This window comes from Melospiza georgiana, chromosome 3 (assembly GCF_028018845.1).
Source record: "Melospiza georgiana isolate bMelGeo1 chromosome 3, bMelGeo1.pri, whole genome shotgun sequence".
NCBI lineage: Eukaryota > Metazoa > Chordata > Aves > Passeriformes > Passerellidae > Melospiza > Melospiza georgiana.
The window spans coordinates 35,209,136-35,229,234 of NC_080432.1; the positions used below are offsets into that span (position 1 = coordinate 35,209,136).

General features: G+C 39.8%; 1 protein-coding gene across 1 annotated transcript in view; it reads right to left on the reverse strand.

The window, feature by feature from the left end:
* Positions 1–20,099, reverse strand: part of RPS6KC1 (ribosomal protein S6 kinase C1) — an 85,267-nt gene that overhangs the window by 50,308 nt on the left and 14,860 nt on the right. The window contains exons 4-7 of the mRNA XM_058021093.1: positions 18,783–18,898; positions 16,722–16,815; positions 12,988–13,047; positions 11,834–12,196 (exon numbers count right to left, since the gene is read on the reverse strand). Of these exons, the coding sequence (XP_057877076.1) occupies positions 11,834–12,196; positions 12,988–13,047; positions 16,722–16,815; positions 18,783–18,898 (633 nt within the window). The remainder of the gene's footprint in view (positions 1–11,833; positions 12,197–12,987; positions 13,048–16,721; positions 16,816–18,782; positions 18,899–20,099) is intronic.

A 20,099-nucleotide genomic window follows, 5' to 3' on the forward strand; every position in this document is an offset into this window, starting at 1 on the left:
CAAGTGGCAGCTGCTCGGGGAAAGCAAGACATCTGCACAGCAACAATAAACTCTGCAGCCAGCATTTCCTTCAAGCTGCTAGAAAACTGCTAGGTCAGTGTCTAAGGCTATCATAAAAGTCAAGCTTACTGCTTAATTGTTAGTTATGTGTATTTAGTTTGGATGTTTCTTACTCTTTTCCAATGCTTCAGTAATTTTACAGTAATTAAGGCAAACCAGCTAGGATGTCCCCTCAGAGTTGTCTTTGTTCTCCCTACTTTCACAAGACATTAATTCCAGTTTTCCTTCTACTTTTCCTTCCCGAGTAATTTGTTAAATAACCTTTGCAAGCTGTTCCTCTCATTAAAATCTTCAGCCATAAAAAAGGGTGTGAATTCAAAAAATAACATTTATTCAACAAGTTCTCACATTGTATTTGTGGATAAGATCATTAACAGTTCAGTCTCTGAATACTTTAACAGGTGGATGACTGAGAATTAGGTTCATGGAAATAGGATTTTGGCTTTTTATATTTTTGCATTAGTTTAACCAAGAAAATGTAAAAAACTACGTTGCGATACAAATTCCCATTTAAACAGCCAATATCTCACAAAAATCTGTAAATAAATACAGGATATAAATTTAATAAACAAGTAAATGCTATTTAAAAAGCCTCAAATACAGACAGTAACAATAAAGACCCCATTAAGCTAAAAATAAATCTTTAGCATTTGTGCCAAATTCGAGGTCATAGAACTGTTCACTTAAAACCAAATAAATCACTAAAACACAGTACTAGAACAAATCCTTATATCTGACAGATGTCAAAGCTGTGATTCAGACTCCATGGGTTTTTCTAAATGCAGTGTTACATTTTGTCATGAAATATTGGTTTTGGTTAAGCAAAATGTATTTTCAAAAGCATCAATTTAATTTTATAATAAATTAGGAATAATCATTTATTCCTAGTTAAGAACTTTTGATTTAAATATTGTGTGAGCATATTGAGCTCCTATTTCCACTCTGTGGTTAGCTCACAATAATCTAAAGAGGTATCTCTCTAATTACAATTTAAACTTGAAAGGCATTTTTCTTAAAATGCCAGCAAACAGGAAATGTTTAAACTGTGTCAAAGCCTTTGATGAATCTTTACAACTGCTCATAAAAGCTCATCCTGCTTAAAATAATATTGATTTTTCATTTATTTTCCTAGATACTAGAAGATTTATGTTTCATCTGATCAGGATCAAAGCTTCTCCCCCCTCCTGAACACTGGGATTAAATCAGCAATGTCATTTTACACTTTTAAAAACTACACTGCTAAAGCAAGATATAAAAGTGCAGCAAGGCTGATCATAGGGACCTTAGAATAAAAACCCCTCAAGATTCCCCATTTCTCTCTCTCTGCTTTTGCTACAGAGCAGCTGTGCCTCACACAGATTCACATGAATGAAAATATTAAGGCGAGAAACCACCCACTTAGTTTATTTTCCATATGACTTTCCTGTAATTATTTTGTAAACTGTTCACACAACAATATATAAAAACATCTGCAAAAACAGGTAATTAATGTGTCAAGCTAAACTAATGCATTTTTTATGGTGTCCATGCTTCGTCAACTGTAATTATAACTCTTTTTAAGCAAATGATGATGTGTTTGTTGCAATGTGCAAGTGGTTATTTTAGATGCTCTGTTTACTATTACTGCAAACAGAATATAAAAACTCTACAGCTACTTTGTTACACATATAAGCCTTCATCCACACACAGAAGCACAAGCAGGCTGCTCCCTCATTTTCCAAAGGCTTTGCCTATTTCAAAAAAGTAAAAATATCCTAAAATGAAAATTGGGTTTGGAAAGGCTGACCAGGCCACCCGCTGACCAAAGTAACAGTAAGCCAGGACATGAGGACAGCAGCCAATGATTTAAAATTTGTTCCTTAATTTATATTTCTAAAGACAGCTCAGCAGCAATATATTTACAAACACAGATATTCCTAACAACACTCAAATATTTTGAGGGTTTGACAGAGGAAAACCACAAATATTGGAATAATTGTGCCACTGAGTTCTTCTGAGACTTCTAATTGTCTATCCATAGTGCACTGATTTGAATAAAAAACACAAACAAGGAGCACTTCCATAATGTATAGCAGTGGCATCTGGAAAACCAGCAATATTTATGTTTGTCTTCTGCTCAGAATCCTCACTCACACTTCACAGTACCTCAGAAGAGGACACAACTTGGAGAGATCAGCTAACTCAATGCTCAAGTGTTCAGCTCAGGTAACTGCTCATTCACACATCACATCTTCTGTAATTCTATCATATAGTAAAACGACCAATGCTTAGGTAGTAACAGCAAAAAGCTATTGAAAGGGGGCCATATTCAATAAACTTAGACAAATAAAAAAAACTGGGTCAGTAAAGACTGTGGACAAAAATCTGTCCCTTTTCCTCAAATAATCTGGGATACTACAAGGAGAACACATCTCAGACACACAGAAGTGCTGTCAAAGTTGCTCTGGTGTGTAACTATTCTCTTCCAAGGATCCAGGATGAAGTCATGGGGAAGATCTGTTTCTCTCTGGATGACAAAGATAGTTCTAGTTGCCACTTGCTACTAACATATACAAAAAAACCTAAAAATCATTAAATCATTAAATGTACCACCCACCCAGGAATTCTAGATATCCTTTCCTTTCTTTGTGCCTGACCAGTTCCAAATCATACCCCTTAAGGTGTTAAGAGGTTTTCCTCAGCAAGAGTTAATTTGTCAGGGCAACACAGGTGCACTCCCTACTTGAGTAGGTGGGTGGTCAGGACAGGAATACTTTCACAGAAAAAGTAAGGCCATAAAGTTAATATTACTTGTCCCAATCCTCTGTGACCTCCTCTTCCTGCTTTTCTCTCAGACTTACTAAAAATATATGTGGGCTGCCTTCCTTTAAAGAAGATATCAGAAGAGATTTGCTCCAGGAAGGAATATCCTCTTGCAGAACAAGCTACAAGGAACTTGTACGAGACTGCCTGTTGTGCCAGCCCCAAACTCCACGTTCTTAACAATTTAAACAGTAAAACTTTCTCTAAATACTGAAATCTTCAATGAAACATTTATAATTGCCAAATCTAACAGCTATAATACCATTTTTTATTTTTAAAAGTTTCTTTATCTTCTTCACAGTCTTCCTGCACATATCACCCAGCTGGATTGCTGAATTTTTCAAAGAATTGCTCTCTATAAAAATGCAAGGGAGTAAGCCTTAAAAGATTTATTTCTTCTCACAATGAAAAGAGGTTTAGCAGCACCTTCCTTATTAGTGGGTAGCCCAGCTGTTATTTTTGCCTAATTGGTTCAAGAGGACCTCTGTTCTTCTTAGGGCAAACACTTCTTACATCATGTGAAGCAGACTCCTTTGTCCATATTAGCCAAACAAAAGCTCAGGCACACCGTAAGTGACAATGCGACTCATAATCCAGCACGGGTTTGTGATGACTTTGGGCACTGTTTTATAACCCCAAAATTTATTTCAGGAAGGGGAAAAGCTGCTGATTTTGGAACGAGTCTCCACCAACTTTCACAGGAGGGAGGGTAACCTTTAATTCTCAAACAATTACTTAAGTGAAATGTGGCAGGTGCTGGGGTAGACGGATACTGCAGCATCAAGGAAAGAGCTATAGATTTGAGCAGCAGGTGGGGCTTGGAATTGTGAAATAAGACCACTACCTCATCAGCTCTAGTATGCTTTACATTATATTAACAGCGAGTTACTTTGAGGTGCTGATCAAATTCTGCTGCTGAAAAAAACCTGTAAATATTAAATAATAAGACAAAGGTTAAGCCCATTATGATAAAACAGCTTGAAGTGATCTTTTTTCTTCTTTTTATTTTTTCTTAATGTTTTGAGAGAGAATTTATTAAGATGCAACACATTTACCAGAACCGTTCTTTCTTGCTTTTCTGAAGATTCAGGACAGTACTGCACTCTATCAACCAAGAAGAAAAGCCAATTAGAAGTTAAACCTTTCACACTAAAGCACAAATTTGTGACAGTGAGTGAATGCCTACAAATTCTTCTTCCAACTTTCCAGTGTGCTGGTAACTATTATGTCCGTATGTTACTTACATCATCTTCACTGCAGGTAGCCTGAGACCCCTAGAGATCTATATTTCCTAGGAAGTTGCCAGTTCTACATCCTGTAGAAAACCTATGGCTACACACCTGTCAGGTAAATGTCTAGGTAAACATCTCTCTAGGGAAAAAAAAAAAAATGTTGGCACATTTGCCAAAGTTAAAATTACACAGAAGATGGTGTGGGTGAAATGTGTTTGAGTGACCAGTAAAGGAGTCAGTAACACTGAAGATGTTGTAACTTGCCAGAAATATTAACCAACAAACATCTGCTTCTAGATAAACTCTCATGTTGAATCCACAAGGTGGTGGTAGCTTTTCATGTACCTGGGAAAAATAAAATTAATGGTCACAGCATGCAGCATTTCAGGGAGGAAAGTCTTAACTTCCCATCTATCTGCTAATACTTGTAGTCTTAACTGTAGGGTATTTCGCCCAAATAAGACTTAATATGACAAATATTCTTGAATGCTCTTCCATAGAACTACACTCTAAGTGTTTCAAGACAGAAGGACAAGCAGTGACATTCTAGCACAGAGGAGGGAACAAAATGGTGACAGCAGCAGCAAGTCCTCCAACACAAGCACCAATGGAACAGGGGAAGAACACTGACAGCCAGGGCAAGGATAGATGTTATCCAGGCCACCACCACGAGAGAGAGGAAATTTCCAACTTCTCTGCACTTCTTGACTAAAAGGACAAGTTCAAATTAGAATCAGCATCCACAAACTCCCTTGCTTCAGAGCAGAGGGAATCCAGGCACACAGACACCTATCCCTTCAAGTAAGAACAGTTTAGTGCAGGGGAAAAAAAAGAAAAAGGCAGATTAAAAAAACCCAATTATGAGATTCATAAATCCTGACAGTCTAATATTACTCCTATTTATGTATTAAATGCAATTCATATGTATTTTTATATACTCCTATGGGAAATGGTATTTTTCCCCGAGCACTCACAAGAATCTCTAAAACAGAAGACCCAGCAGCAGGCCTTAAAGAGATCAAACCCATACTAGTCCTAGACAGCTCTGAAGCTAAGGAGGCTATTTTAAGATACTGGAAAAGTTAAGAGGAAAAGAGGACAGTAAAAGAGAAAAGGGGGATGTGAAAAGAGAGAAGCTGTATATGCAAGAACTGTTTGGGAGAGAATCAGAGCACTGATTATCATGCAGCATCATGCCCTTAAACCTATCTATGCAATTTTTCTATTCCAGTAATTTGCCTCAATTCACCTACAGTGCCTAAGGCATTGAATTCTGCAGCCAGAGACTTCAAATTTCTCACCTGCGGACAGCAGCGGCACTGCAACCTAATCAGTCTGCCCTGTCTACCCTGCATGCTGCAAGAACTGTGGCAGCCCTACTGCGTCTTCTGATGGGAGGCAGAAACCCCACACAGCTACAGTCAGAAAAGATTCCTGCACTTTGCAGCTAAGTGTTGTGGCTAACAACAGCTGAGATAAAAGGCAGTGCAGGCTGGAAGAGATGTCTGTCAAAGAGGCCAGGCACAGGCAGCAGCCTGGCAAGGAACTGCTATGAGGAAAGACTCCAATCTTGGAAAGGTCAGAACAGCACCAAGTCAGCGGAGTTAGCTGTGTCCCAAGAGGGAAGGAAAATGAGATTTCTAAGGCTCACCTGGTCACATATTTATTAATTCTTTAACAGTTACCTGCTAAGTAACCACATTCAGAGTCATCTCTGCATCACACCCTACACACTGGCTTGCAGGTATTGCTACAATTCACTTTTACATGTATTGCGAGGCTCTAAGCTCTGCAGCATGTACTGAACCTCACACCTTTATCAGCCTCCTGGTGCAGACAAGTCCGGCAGTTTAAATGGAACTCTGCCTTAAGTGTTCCTTTACATAGACAAATCTGGCTGTATTTATAGAGTAACCAGTTGCTGGCATTAACTACATACATTAACCATACTTTACTGGCACACACTGTATTTTACTGCTTTGCCACAACGAGGTGTCTAAACCCAGCACTTCCACATAGGCAATGACATCACTCAGGGTAGTCCATGCAGCACCTACTGCACAGTGAAGGATCTACAGCACTGATCTGCTCTGAAGCTCTGTATGGTCTGCAATGGGCTTGGAGACAACACATTCCAATTATAAACAGTTCATGGTCCATACCAGCATGTGTTTCAGCATCACTGGTAGCATGTTGAGATGTGACTTTTTTTTCTTTTAACCAACCACAGTATTTCCAGCATCCATTCTTAATCCAGCTGCTTATCAACAGACAAGTCCTGTCACACACTTTTCTTCTGAAGCAGCAGCTGTAATTTCAAGGTTGTATGAAGCACTAGAAGGGAGGGAGCACTTTGTAGCATTGCTCAGAAAGCTCAGCCCAAACAGCTCTACAGCAAACAGGTTGAGTGATAACACACCATAGGAACACAGAAGCCTAAGGTCAGGGCAGGGGGAATGACACTTGCATCAGTCATCCCATCACCAACCTTCCCTGTGGAGTTCAGCACAACTCTGAGGGTTTCCCTGCAGATATCAGCTCACACCCCAACTCACCTTCTCAGAAAACAGGTCTGTTGTTTCCTTAAAGACACTGCCACAACCAGACACATCTGCTGGACAGCTCAGAAACTGTTAACAATCAATGAAGAACACTACTCAGAGGCCTTCACAAGTGAAAGGAATTTAAAATAGCTACTGTGGTAACAGAAGTTGTCTTCACAAGTGCCATTCAACAAACAAGCAAAGGAAGCCAGAAATGTGCTGGTGGAAGGCCATGGCTGTTTCCCTTTTCATAAAGTACTGTCTTCTTGGCATTCTGTCAAGCATGCTCCTGTTTGCATCCCTGGCTCCATCACAAGTTCAAATCATAGCCCATCATAATCCCAGTAATTAGGCACAAGTTGGTTTGTTTTCAGTATATCCAAAAATATCGTCTAGTTGTCCAAAGTATTCCCAGCATTTCATTGTACATGCATTTCTGGGTTAAAAGTCAAAGTCATTTTAGCAAGGTTCCAGTAATTTGTGTAATTTTTGTTCCGGCTCTGTTTACTGGATAAACATTAAAATAGCAAAGAGCAGTGCAAAACTGACATTCACAGCCTGCTTTCAAAGACACCAGCAGCTTATTCAGAACTTGTGGATCCCTAACACAAAACAGAGATACCTGAAAACAGCTTGTGGCTGCTGACACTCCAGAGGCATCACATACTTCATGCAACAGGGTTCATGCTGCCTGAACTAAATCAATATTCATTCTGCCCAGCCACAGCTGCTACACACGTGAAAACAAACATCCCAAAACTCCGACGGAGTAAATGGGCCGTCTCCCTTCAGATGTTAATGTGCACATGGACAGACCAGCAATGAACACATTTGGTTTCTAAAACACATGGAAGAGATCCTGTACTTTTCTACATGAATTAGGCTGGCCAGGTTGTGCAGCATTCTTGCTTCTTCACATGCCTGTGTTACTGAAACACAGCAATAAGCAGCAGTGTTAACTCCATTTATCACACACCTCAGACTGCCCAGATCCATAATGGATATATCTAAAGAAAGGCTGCTGTTGTAAAAAGAGAAGCAGTCTATACAATCAGGACTCCCTTCTTTATTACAAAAAAAAACTCTACATAATTTCAGTCTCGTGATCTGCTTCTTCCTATCATAAACTATGCCCTATACCAAAGTCAGGGAATGCACTGCTTTGCATAAAACAGAGTTAACTTCCAGCTGGAAGTTGGTGGCTTGCTATTGATTAGTGCATTTTTTTCCATCTCTAGGCCTGAAGCAATGCACTGACCTCAAAGTGCTCTGACATACTAACAAAACAAAGGAACAGTTATAATTGTCAGCCAAAGTTTCTGTTAGTTAGCATACTCAGTATGCTTAAAAAGGCAGAAAACCTTGAATTCTAGAAGGTTTCAGCTCCTAGAGAATTGTTGAACCATGCTACACAACCTGTCTTGCAAGAGCTTCCAAACCCAGCATGCAGCAATGCCCAGAAAAGACAAGAGGAGCAGCAGCATTAGTACATATTCAGAACAAAAAGGAAATTATGGTAGCTACTCCCTGTCACTGCAAGCAAGGCAGCTCTGGTATATATGAAACAGGAAGGCACAAAAGGTGCAGTTCCAGGGCTACACTGCCAGTCCAAGATTTCATTCTTCTTCCCACTGACAACTGGTTAATACTAAAGATGAGTATGGAGCAGAAGTAGGCCAGACATGTATAAGGAGCAGATCCCAGAGTCCAAGGTATACGCCAGTCTCTGAGCATGCAGTCTTTCCCCAAGGGACACAAATTGGGTCTCTTGGCAGGACTATAAACAGGACATGAAAGGATTTAGTACTAAACTCTGCAAGAGACTAGCAAAAGAAAATACTTGTGCACCTTGCCCAGAATAATTAACACCACTGTACATTTGAGAGCATGTGCACAGAGCTGAAAACAAAGTCAAGATGGCCATTTCTCAAATACACAACACCTGCCTCGCCCAACACTAGTGCCAGCAGCTCAGAGAGCTGGAAAGGCATCGGGAATATAACAGGCTCAAGAGTGCTCAACTGCCGGTAGGGAAGCACCTACCTCAAACTAACCAGCAAGGTCTATAAACCTGCAGCACTGAACCTTCCCGTGCATGGTTTTGTCAAGAAGATCTTGTGCTGAGCCTAAAGGAGTGACTGGTGCCAGACACAGCCTCACCCCTCAGACCCACCAAAGCAGCTCACATTATATACTTTTACTTATAGGAGGGTCATGAATTTTCATTCCGATAGCAAAGGAACTTGTAATTTTTTGTAGACATGGGTGTCAGAAACAGGCGCTGCACCTGAGCGAGTGCTCTGCTCTGCTCCAAACTGGAAGCACAGAGGATGGGTAGCATTCCTTCCATGTCCGGGCGCTGCTACAACCGCCCGATTCCAGGTCTCGGGTGGCAATTTCTATTTCCTTGCCGCCACCTCGTGGCCACGGTCTGTATGTATTCCCGTGTCACTGCATTTCCAGGGAAAAAGCCACCTGCAGCCCGTTCTGCAGAGGCTGTGCACAGAGACAGCGGCACTGCACAGGTGGGTAAGGATGGATGAACACTGTGTTTCACTCTCAGCTGTTACAAAGTCTTATTTACATTGAAGAGGTGCAAAATAATCAGTGGCAGATGACCAGAAGCATTTTGTAATAATTGCACCATCCTTATCTTTGAAAGGAGTATGTGATTACCCGTGTGAAATACATAACTAGGGGTGTTTAAATAACAAGTAATTAAGTAGAAGCTTTGTGGGTTTTTACTGAAATATACATTAAATGTTCACATATTTATGCTAAACACACTGCCTTCACAAAGCAGCTAGATTAGAAAGTTTTGTTTGGGGTTTTTTTGAGTTTTTTACTGCCCTCATAGATCAGGAGATGGCACATTTTTAAGAAGACGTTCGGACCAGCCCTGCCATCATGAAGAGGGCAACAGTGTCTCTCTGCCAGACTTCATAAGCTTCAAGGAGAATGGGACAAAATTAGCTGGATCTACCCAAATCTAGTGTGAATGCCCAGAAGAGAAGTAATATTCCTTCACAGCCATGCAGGGGAACATAGAGAAATGAAGAAATAGCTGACTGCTAGGAACCACCCTGTGTACAATTATCCCAAGGGATAAGATGCCACCTAAAACGCAACTCATTCCTATTACTCCCTCTTGTGTGCAATACAGATACAATGTCAGGGACTGAAAAGAAAAAAGTGCCGGTGCTGGTTACATGTTTCTTCATCCTTCAGGAACGCTGACACACCACACAAGTAACCATCACTAAAAATTTATTAGTAACTCCCACTGCACTGAGTGGCATAAAGAAAATCAAGCAAAATATCACAATTTTCTAAGATTCCTTGAATTTCTTCCTAGTCTGAAAAGCAAGGATAAGTGGGCGATAGAAATGGATTAACAGTTTTCTGAGGCAGCTGGAAGACAGCCTAGTCAACAGCAAAGAAGAAAAAATCCTTGGCAGAAATTTTGGTAAATATAAATAAAAAGTTCAACCTACTCTGGTTTTACAAGTTCATATGCATGAGCAAGTCACTTACATGCAAAAAGTCTTTCATAACTTTAAAGCAAATGTATTACCCTAACAATTACCATGAATTCAAAGCCAACATGTTTAACCACTGCCACAACTCAAGTATAGACGGTAATTACCACAGCAAAACTGATGGCAATAGACTGACTTGTTTTCATGCCCTAACAGTTTGAAACTGTTTAATAAAGAAAGCTTTTGAAGTTGAAGTTTGAAATGTCAGTTCAAAACAGCATCATGGCAGCCTTGCATCATGGCTGGCAGACAGAGTGTTTATGACAAAATAGGATATCCTTCAGAAGATCACAACTGAATGGCCCACAGGTCTATGAAAAAGTGTACTTGCAAAGAAAGAATAGCTGGGCTCTCCAAAAGAAGACTGCCAGCATATTCAACACTAAGAATGAAAAACATTTTGACAACACAGGCAAGGAAAGGAAGGATGCTATTGAAAAGCCACAACAAGCAGCAAAGCAGCAACCCTACTGACATCACTGAGACTTGAAAAGAGGTGGATTTACTTTTGCCAAAAAGTATAAGACACTTGAAGCAAAGGCTATGCACATATCTTGGCTCACACCTCTAGTTCTCATCAGTAACCTACCCATTATTTTTTGCCAGGCCCCATTAAATCAGCTCAGCAGGTAATTTCCATTGCTAGAACTGTTCAGAAGGTCTGGACCACCGCTGTGCATCCCACTGGGATGCAGCAAAGGCTTCTTGCTTGTGTGTGTTTGGTACATTCATGTCTAAGTCCAGATCTGGAAGAGCAGAATGCACCTGTGCTGTACACTGTCAAACAAAGGCACAATTCTAATCTCACTCATTTGATCTGTGTGGGACAGAAGCACAATACACAGACCCTGAATTCACTCCAGGAAAGAACAAATCTTTCCCTGTAGTTTATAGTTTTAAGCCACTGCTGGACAAAACACAGATTACTTGAGGTTATCACTTGAGATTCTCAAGAGAGAGAAAGGAAAAAATTTTCTCCCTTACTGACAAGGTGCAAGGAGGCAGAAGTTTGCATGTAGTTGCATCCAGTCTATTAACAACAGCTTTTGCAGACATATATTGACAGACCAAAGTCTTTTGAAAAGGTAAAAAAAACCCTGTTCTCCTCCAGCAATGCAAGCATTTAAGTTTCTATGCATCCTTTAGCTAGAAAAGGAGAATAGTTTAATGGAAGAAGCAAGAGGCTGTGAGACAAGAGCAATTCTAATCCTTTTGTGATTGGGAAGTTAACCTGAGTCTGCCTCTTCCCAAGCGTAAAATGGGGATAATTAATCCTCACTTAACCATGTAAATTAAATAATGTTTCAACAGTGCTGCAAGTGCCACATATTAATTAATGGCTAGGCAATAAAAAGGAAAGAGGCAAAAGTGGAGCACTTTGCTACTTACCTGCAAGTTGAAGGTTGTGCTGCAATTCTAACAGAGGAGATACTGGGCACTTGGAAGATGAGACCCTAAATTATCATTCAGTCTTAGAGAGAAAAGTTTCTCTCTCTCTCTCTCACACGCACACAGCTATCAAGCCCATGAAAGCCAGGCACGTGTAACTCTGCATTTCAGATCACTTCTCTACAATGCAGTAAGCTGATGTTAGCCATGGAAATGTCATAAACAAACATAACCAAGGAGAAGACAAACAGCATGAGAAGATCCATACCTTGAACACCTTCCAGAAGCAGATCAACCCCCTTTCTATAAAAGCTTAAGGCAGTTTCATAATCTTCCTCTTCCTCCTTCTTCAAGGCCAGTTTTATTAACTCGCCTGCTTTCTCCAAGTAATCTTGTTTTCCTGGCTTGGATTTTAAGCTTCCAGTAAACAAACCACGGCTTTCCTTTTCTCCTTCAGGTTTGCTCCACTCCTGCTCAGATGCCAGCGTGCTTTGGACTGGGGGTTCAGAAGTGACACAAAGGCCCGCAGCTCTACTGGGAGAACTTTGGTTGGATGCCATTCCATCATCTACCTCGGCAAGAGAATCTACATCCACTGTCAGAGAGATCAGGTCACTGTCACTGGAGAAGCCTGGAAGTCAGAAAGGCATCCATTACTCTGGATTGCTCACATACCTTAGAAGCCTTCAAAATTCCTTAGCCCATGCAAAGATTTAGCTCTTTTCACTTATGCAGTTTCCTCAGAATACCCACAGAAACTCCCTGATTGCAATGCTGCCTCTAAAAATATTTTTGTACCTATAGAAACATAATTTTAAAAATTAATGACAAACTCTGCAGAACAACCAGTCTTCATTTCAGTACTGGGAATGAAGACACCAACATCTAACACCCAACTTAAACTTCCAAAGCAGCTCACCATTGGGCTCCAGGAAATTACAAAACTAAACCTGTGTGACAGGAGCCAAATTACTGTTGCAAGAAATCCCAACATACTGTTTATAATCAGCAAGATGAAGCATCCTCAAAACAGTAAATTAGGAGTTTGAATTAACACAGAGTTACTGTCAGCTTATGCATCATGCAGCACTCAGCTCACATTTAATACATATAATCTTCCTTCATTGCTAACACATGGTAAAATAAATTACTTAGCACCTCTTTCATCACTCAGATCTGAGCTAACACATTTTATTTTACATTTGCCATAAGTCACTACACCCATACTGCAAAATGACCTTCAGTATCTAAACCACAGGTACTTTTCACATGGTTATTTGGGAATAAATGGCAACAATGCTATTTTACATATATACCATTTCATTCTGTAAGGATTATCATCCATAAAAGGCATTCATTCAATTAGGGTTTTCTAATGATTTAATTTCCATAAATGTAATGGAGACAACTTCTAGATCTCACCTCCACATTCCGACTGGCTTGTAAGTGTCACATCATCAAGCCCACTTAAATCCTTTCGAACTGAAAAGAAGGACAAAAATGTTTCTGACACCCATGTGTACAACAGATTACAAGTTCCTTTCCCATCAGAATGAAAATACATGACCCTCCTATAAGTAAAAGTATATAATATGAAACTGCTCTTTGACTGGCTATCAGAGATATCCATTTGCTACCACACCATTAAAAATAGGTATTAGGTTTGCCATTTCTCACTGCTTCCAAGATTTAAAAAATAAAACACAGGTTCTTGCTTGAACAGGGGATTATTTGAACCTCACACACCACCTCATTTCAACAACAGCAAGACTATAGTCCCTATCTCTCACTGCTCTGACGATTTACAGCTAAGGAGATGTAAAACAGGAAAGTTTTCAAAGCTGGGACCTACACACAAGGGAAAAAAAAAAAGCCAGCTTTCAGTCTCAAAAACGTCATTCCAGAACAGTACTCTGCATGAGACATATGGAGCAAGCCACAAATTTGGCAGTGGCACCTGGATATCAAGTAGCAGTTTGTTTTATCACCTTGGCACATGTACCCACTGAGGCAATAAAACAGGCAACAAGGTCAAGATATTTAGCTGTTTGCATGCACAGATAAAGTAAATTCTGAGCTCAAACCTGCTGTCTGCTTTCTCCTATATATTATTGTCAGAGTGATGAGTTTAACCACATTTCCAAGTAACATATTCCGACTTATTTTCAAAAAGTATATGGCAGCAGCTAGAAGCTGACTCAAAAGCAACTAACTCCAACTTTCTTTTACATTTTGCAGCTGTAAAGTTACAGGAGTTTACAATTTATGGAAGAGGAGTAAGAAGGCACTGCAGAAATACTGCTTCTCCAAAAGCCAGCAGGTCCTTAACATGAGTGAGAGGAAAAAGACATGAAGGACAACAAATTACCAGCCACTCTTTGTCTGAAAAGCAAGGGACAGTGATACTTAGGACACTATACTACTTGAGAGGAAGGGACAGGGTACACAGGAGACAATGTTCCTGATCTTCTAATGGAAGGGCCATAAAGGGAAGTGTACAGGCAGAGAAGAAAACTGTGTAGCCTCCAGTCCTGCAAGAAAAGAAAAACTCACAACAGAAAAGCTGGAGGAGGGCAGAAGATTCATTAACTAGCATAATACTAATGGGCCATTCACCTGCTCAATTTAGGGGCAGCAATATCAAATTTAGGGGTGGAGAACTGAGCATTTATTAAACATCATTTAGAGGTACCAGGTGATGAAAGCAGATCTGACTGATGGACAAAGAGTGCAGAGAGAAACCATGAAAGGAAAAGCTGGGGGGTTGGAAGGGTGTTCTGGTCATCCAGATGAGATGAATCAGAGCCCATCCACACAGCAGATTTCACAGAGACTCAAGTTCCCTTCCCTACAGGCCAAACAAAACCACATTTGCTCTTGTCTGGTAGCCAAGTGGACCAAAAGCTCTATGAACACAGCTAGCATGGCACAGAGCCTGAGCTAATAAACTTTTCTTTAGGTCAGGTTTAGAGTCCAGAGCTGGCACCACACAACTATAGTCATGGGGTTTCCAGTCAGCTTATGGGGTAGAAAGCATCTCAGGTGCACAGGATTATTTCTAGAAAGATAATGTGTACATGGTAAAACAGGAGAGAGGAAAAAAGAGAATGAAAAAAAATATATACTTCCTGATGAAGTTCTCTAAAGAATCTGGTAAGTTAATTAATATAGAAAGATTTATGATGAGCAAGTGGGACATCTGAACATCATCCAGTGTACTCAGAGAAGACAAAGTGACTGTTTATCTGGAATATAAGATGAGAATAATGATGCTGAAATTGAACACAAATCTCTGTACTAGTCTGAAAAAGGTATCTGAAAAGTAAACACAGTTTCCAAAAACTGGTGGAAAGCCTGGGTAACCTGGCCTCTTGAAAAGCAGATTCCTACAAAAGCATGAACTGCCAACCTCCTTTAACAAGCAAGATAATTGTTGCTTATTTTGGTACAAAAACATTCCTACTACTGTCAATTTGCATCTTCCACCATTAATGTGCACACCTTCTGCAAAATGAACTTTGTCTGGAAAGAACAGATAAAAGTGAGAAAACACAACCCACCCTCAAAAGCAAACAGCAGCACCTGTTAAGGGATGGATTTGCTACTTCTCAGCACCACAGCTTGAAGGAGCAGTGCCCACCTGGAGGCCCTTGCATGCCCACAGAAGGTGACAGAGTGAACAAGGCACAGTTAATTGCCATAATCAGACTGGGAAAAATCAGCTGCAGGCAGGAGCTGTGAGGAGAGTCAGGGAGAGGACTCAGGGCCGAGTGTTGCCACTGCCATCTAGAGGTTTTAAACACAGACGTTCCTTCTGTCCACAGCCTCCTGCCCACCAAAATCTGCTTTCAAGCATAAGACAATGTGAGCTGGAAGACACATAGGTTTTTAGAAAATGTAACTCCACAAAATTCACATTCAGCACATCCAACTCCTGTGCTCATAGTTGTTCCAAGGATCCCGTAAAAGCCCTCCAGCCGATTCAGAAGGGTATCAAAGAATTTTTCTACTTTACAGCATTTTTTTTCTTTTCAGTATTTTATCTGACATAAATGAAGTGGTTTTCTTCTGCTAAAAATGAGGCCCTTGTGAATAATGAATAGAAATGTTCACATTAAGCACTTTTAGAAGCAGTCTATTTTATAGGGCACAGTGTAAAGTGAGTGCATTGTCAGAATCTGAAATGTTAAATTTCACAGAAATCATTAAAACCCTTTAACACTAGTTAGTGCTATTTATCATAACTGCCCTCTTCAACTAAACAATTACATATAAACATATATGTTTATATATAAACATGGGGTTTTTTATAAACATAAACCTAAATGGTTTTATATATAAACAACAACTTCTATACTTTTCCCTTCACAGAACAAAATATTGTGGGGACATTAGTTCATTAACATCTTAGAAGGTACTACAAAATAAAATGCAAAACTCACTTCCTATGTAGAATATATTGTACAACTAAGTCCAAAGTTATTTACACAGAGATCCCAGTGCAAGTCATACAACCTCAAGTGAAAAAATTAACCAACCACTGTCAGAAGACAAAACCCATGTTTTGTCCTGCAAGGATTGCTTTATCAAAGCAAATTCTATGCCAGAATGATCAGATCCCCTCCTAAGTAAGCTTAAGAAGTGTTTGTATAATAATGTGGATTTATACATGAGTGCTAAGCAATTCCAAAGGAAAACTTAAGAGTTGAAGAAGAATTTCATGGAAATCACAAGGACCAAGAATAACTCAGAAATACATAAATATCTAAAAGATTGCATGGTACACAGAAATGCTTCACTGACTCAGCCTAGAGGCAGGCAAGAAGCTCCAGTACTGTATTTATTTGGGCTGACTGACCCTTCCTTACAGCTCTACTATTTTTTAGTGCGAGTGAACTGCCCCTAAAAGTGCCACTAAAATTACTCTACACGTGGTATCCAAGTCAGCATGTACACCTTTAGAATAAAACTTCCAGAGGTGCAGACAGCTCTGCTGAGCCCAATTTCTCTCTTGCCAATCCCAGCTCAGCATTTTTGCCACAACAAGCAAACAGAAACTGGAGGCCAATGCTCCATGAAGAAATCTGCCACTTGCCATTTATGAGCTGCTTTAAAACAGATCACGCTATGAGGTTATGTGGGAAAAGAGAGCAAACCTTCAGAGCTGCAGTCAGACAGGTTGTCAGTCAGAGAGTCAGACAGAGGCTCAACAGGACCAATCAACTCAGAGCCATCATGCACCTCTCCACCCTGAAAAAAAAAGAGGCAAAGGAATTACTCAGCTGCTGTGCTCTATGGAAATTCTCATTGTACAGAAGTGATAGCCAAAATGATATTTTTTTATCTTATCAGTGAGTGCTCCATTACTTTAGAGTTAATGAATTGAATTAAACCATATAAGTCTGCAAAATTAAACAAGAACTTTCAGTTAAGCTATGTTTGGTTGCCACAGACTGACTAGAGATCTAAATATTTAGCCCACTGCAGTGTCAGAATTTTGAACCACACAGACCTGCACACCCAAGTCTAACAGGGAGAGAATAACAATGCTCCTGATCTATTGTGTCACATATAGTCTGTGCCCTTCAGTGGTGCTCCCAAGCACAGGACTGTCCATCAGACTAATGTCCCACCCATGACTCACTATCTTGAGTTCAGTCACAGCTGAGACTTTACAAAGATACAAGGAGGACATTCCTCTCCAAGCCTGAAAGTAATCAAAGCTAAGAGAAGTAACAATAGCATTAGAAACCACCTAAATATTTCAGTATTTTCTTAAATTTCTGCTTCACATACAGGTGCACACTTTCCATGCCACTTTAACAAAAAGTGCACCATTTTCAAAATCGTATTACAAACAGGCACTGCTAATCTGTCTTGAACCAGCCCAGCACATTTTCACACAAGCCAGCTCGTTCTTCTGGAGTTTATAGCACATAGATGATCAGAAGACTCCCTTCAGATGTTTCTAAGAATTCATTGTCCAAGTCTCTCTCTCTACAGCCACAAAAATCTGAAAAGGAACAAAACTACCCATGGGTAGAGCTAAAAGCACACAGGCTGAGCTGGTGACAGACCAAACCTAAGGCTCTCTTACAGGAAAGCATGACATGACATCAGCTAACAAATGAGCCTAAATTATTGCATTTGCATAACCCCCCTTGAAGACATAGTTTGTCCTAAAAAAACACTGGTTTTCTAGTTTTATTCATTTCCCTGCAAAGCCAGAAAAGATCCATTGGGAGACTAAAACTAACACTTTCATTAAGCAAAGGAAGGAAAGAGAGGTCTGAAAAACTACCCAAAACCACAGAAGTATTTCCAAAGAACTGAAAAAATGTAAATGCAAATAAACCAAAAAGTAAAATAGTCTAAACTTGGTCTCCCAGTCATTTATTGACACCAAAGCTTAAAAAATATTATTTTAAGTATTTTAAAGAACACTGCAATAACTTCATCACGAAAACAAGTGAAGAATCTTAAGCTTTGATAAAACTTTGCTCTAGCATATAGATATCATTTAAATATACTAAACACATTCATATGTTTAAGTCCCATCTCAGCCAGATGAACATTTCCTTAATTCCAGAGAGTTACTATCATGGGTCCATGTAAATTTATGCTTATGAGTTTGCAGTACATTAGGCTAAGCTACTGAAAATAAAGAGGTTTGAAGGAACTATTGAACAGAAACTGCTTCAGCTGTAATAAAGAGCAAGTCCATATCAATGTACTGTCCTAAAATTTGTTATGGGGACTGGTTCTCACAGCACTGTACAAGCAGCAGATTGGACTAGTTACAAGACAAATTTGTTGCTGTGGACCTGAGTCCACAAAGACCATAAGGAAACAGTGTAAACAGTCTTCACTCCTTTGGTTTGAAACTATAAACATCTACTGAAAATATAGGAACAGTGACAATATTTTTATTACTTCCCACTGGAATTTATCATCACAAGTTCTGCTCATCATTCAATAAAAAAAAAAAATTAAATCTCTTCACCTGAAGTTCCTGTAAAACTTTCCACCTTGTAGAGGTGTGGCATGGGGTTTTTTTTAAAGCCACAATTCCAGAGTGAGCGGAAAAGCCCCAGTCCCATCCCAAAGCATGTCAGAGCAGCTCACTGCCATTCCGTGGTTTATAAAATAAAGCAGAATCAGCACTGCACTTCAGTCATGTCGGTAAGAAGCAAATACTTCTGCAAATACTAACCAACCTTAAAAAACTCTTCCAGCTGTTTGCTGTTATAGAGAGCAGGGATATTGGCAGAAAACTGCAAGAGATCTTCAGCACATTGCCTTCTTTCTTCAATCACAGTTTCATCAAATCGCCCTGGAACAGACACACAGATTGACAGTTTAGAAATAACCACACATTTATTTTGCAATAACAACTACAACGAAAGAAAACAAACGAGACAAAAGCAACCTTCTGGAGACAATGCCCTGAGTCTATGAAAGTCACTCCAACGCTTCAGGAGAACATAGCAAATCTTCAAACTTCCTATTCTCAATTGTCCCTAGAGTCCCATCTTCTGCAATCCGCTCGGATGATGAAAGCTGGCAGCTACGACAAGAATCCTTCGCCCTCTCATCGTAAGAATATGTGAGGCAACACTCTTGATTAGCCAAGAGACACTAACGGATGTCCAGTGTTATCTGACAATAAATGATACATGCACAATTTGACAATATGCCAGTCAGTGTCAGCCTTGATTATGGCCCAAATCCTGTAAGGAGCTGAGCAATCTTCACATATTCTCAAGAACAACGCACAATATGAGCGGGTAGTAAACAAAGTATTGCTAAAAGCCCCCAAACAGATCTTCAATTCCAAGGTGCCATTTATGGAGGAGACAAAGTGTAGGGGAGATGGTGAAGCCCTGCTACCAGACACTGAAGCTTTCCTCTGAAGTAACTCCATGCAGACAGGGTCTCATCTCCTTCTGGATTCAAGAGGTAAACAGAGCGGGAAGCAGCTCATTTACTAAAATGTATGATCATTCCTTTTTCTCTACTCAGCACCCAAAACATTCCAATTAGAAAAAACATACTTAAAAACAATCCCACAGTTCACCTGAAGAGATTTGCTTCTCAGGAGAAAACCCTTGGGTTGCTACCTTAAATTCACATCCTTCACAATTGCACACAACTTATTTTAGCTTTTTATATCAACATCACTTTGTTGTTGAAATAGTTACAAGTTTACAAAAGAAAAAGGGTAGAGGTTAACAGTAATAATTGGAGGAGAATAGAACAGATATTGCAACAGCTATACAGAGGGGAAAAAAAGGACTGGGAAGACAAGTTCAAGAAACAGTACTGCTGTAACAGCATGACTAGAAAAATAAGAACCACCTGTGACAGCTCTGTGGCATTAACCTTTGAAGAGGACAAAAGAAACATTGAATACAAAAGCAAAATTCATTTATACTTAGAGCAAGCAAAAAAATAATCCCAGAAGAAAGTATCAAAGCAGGATTCTTTCCAGAAATTCTTCAAGTAAATAGCTCCTGCCCATGCGGTATCAGAAA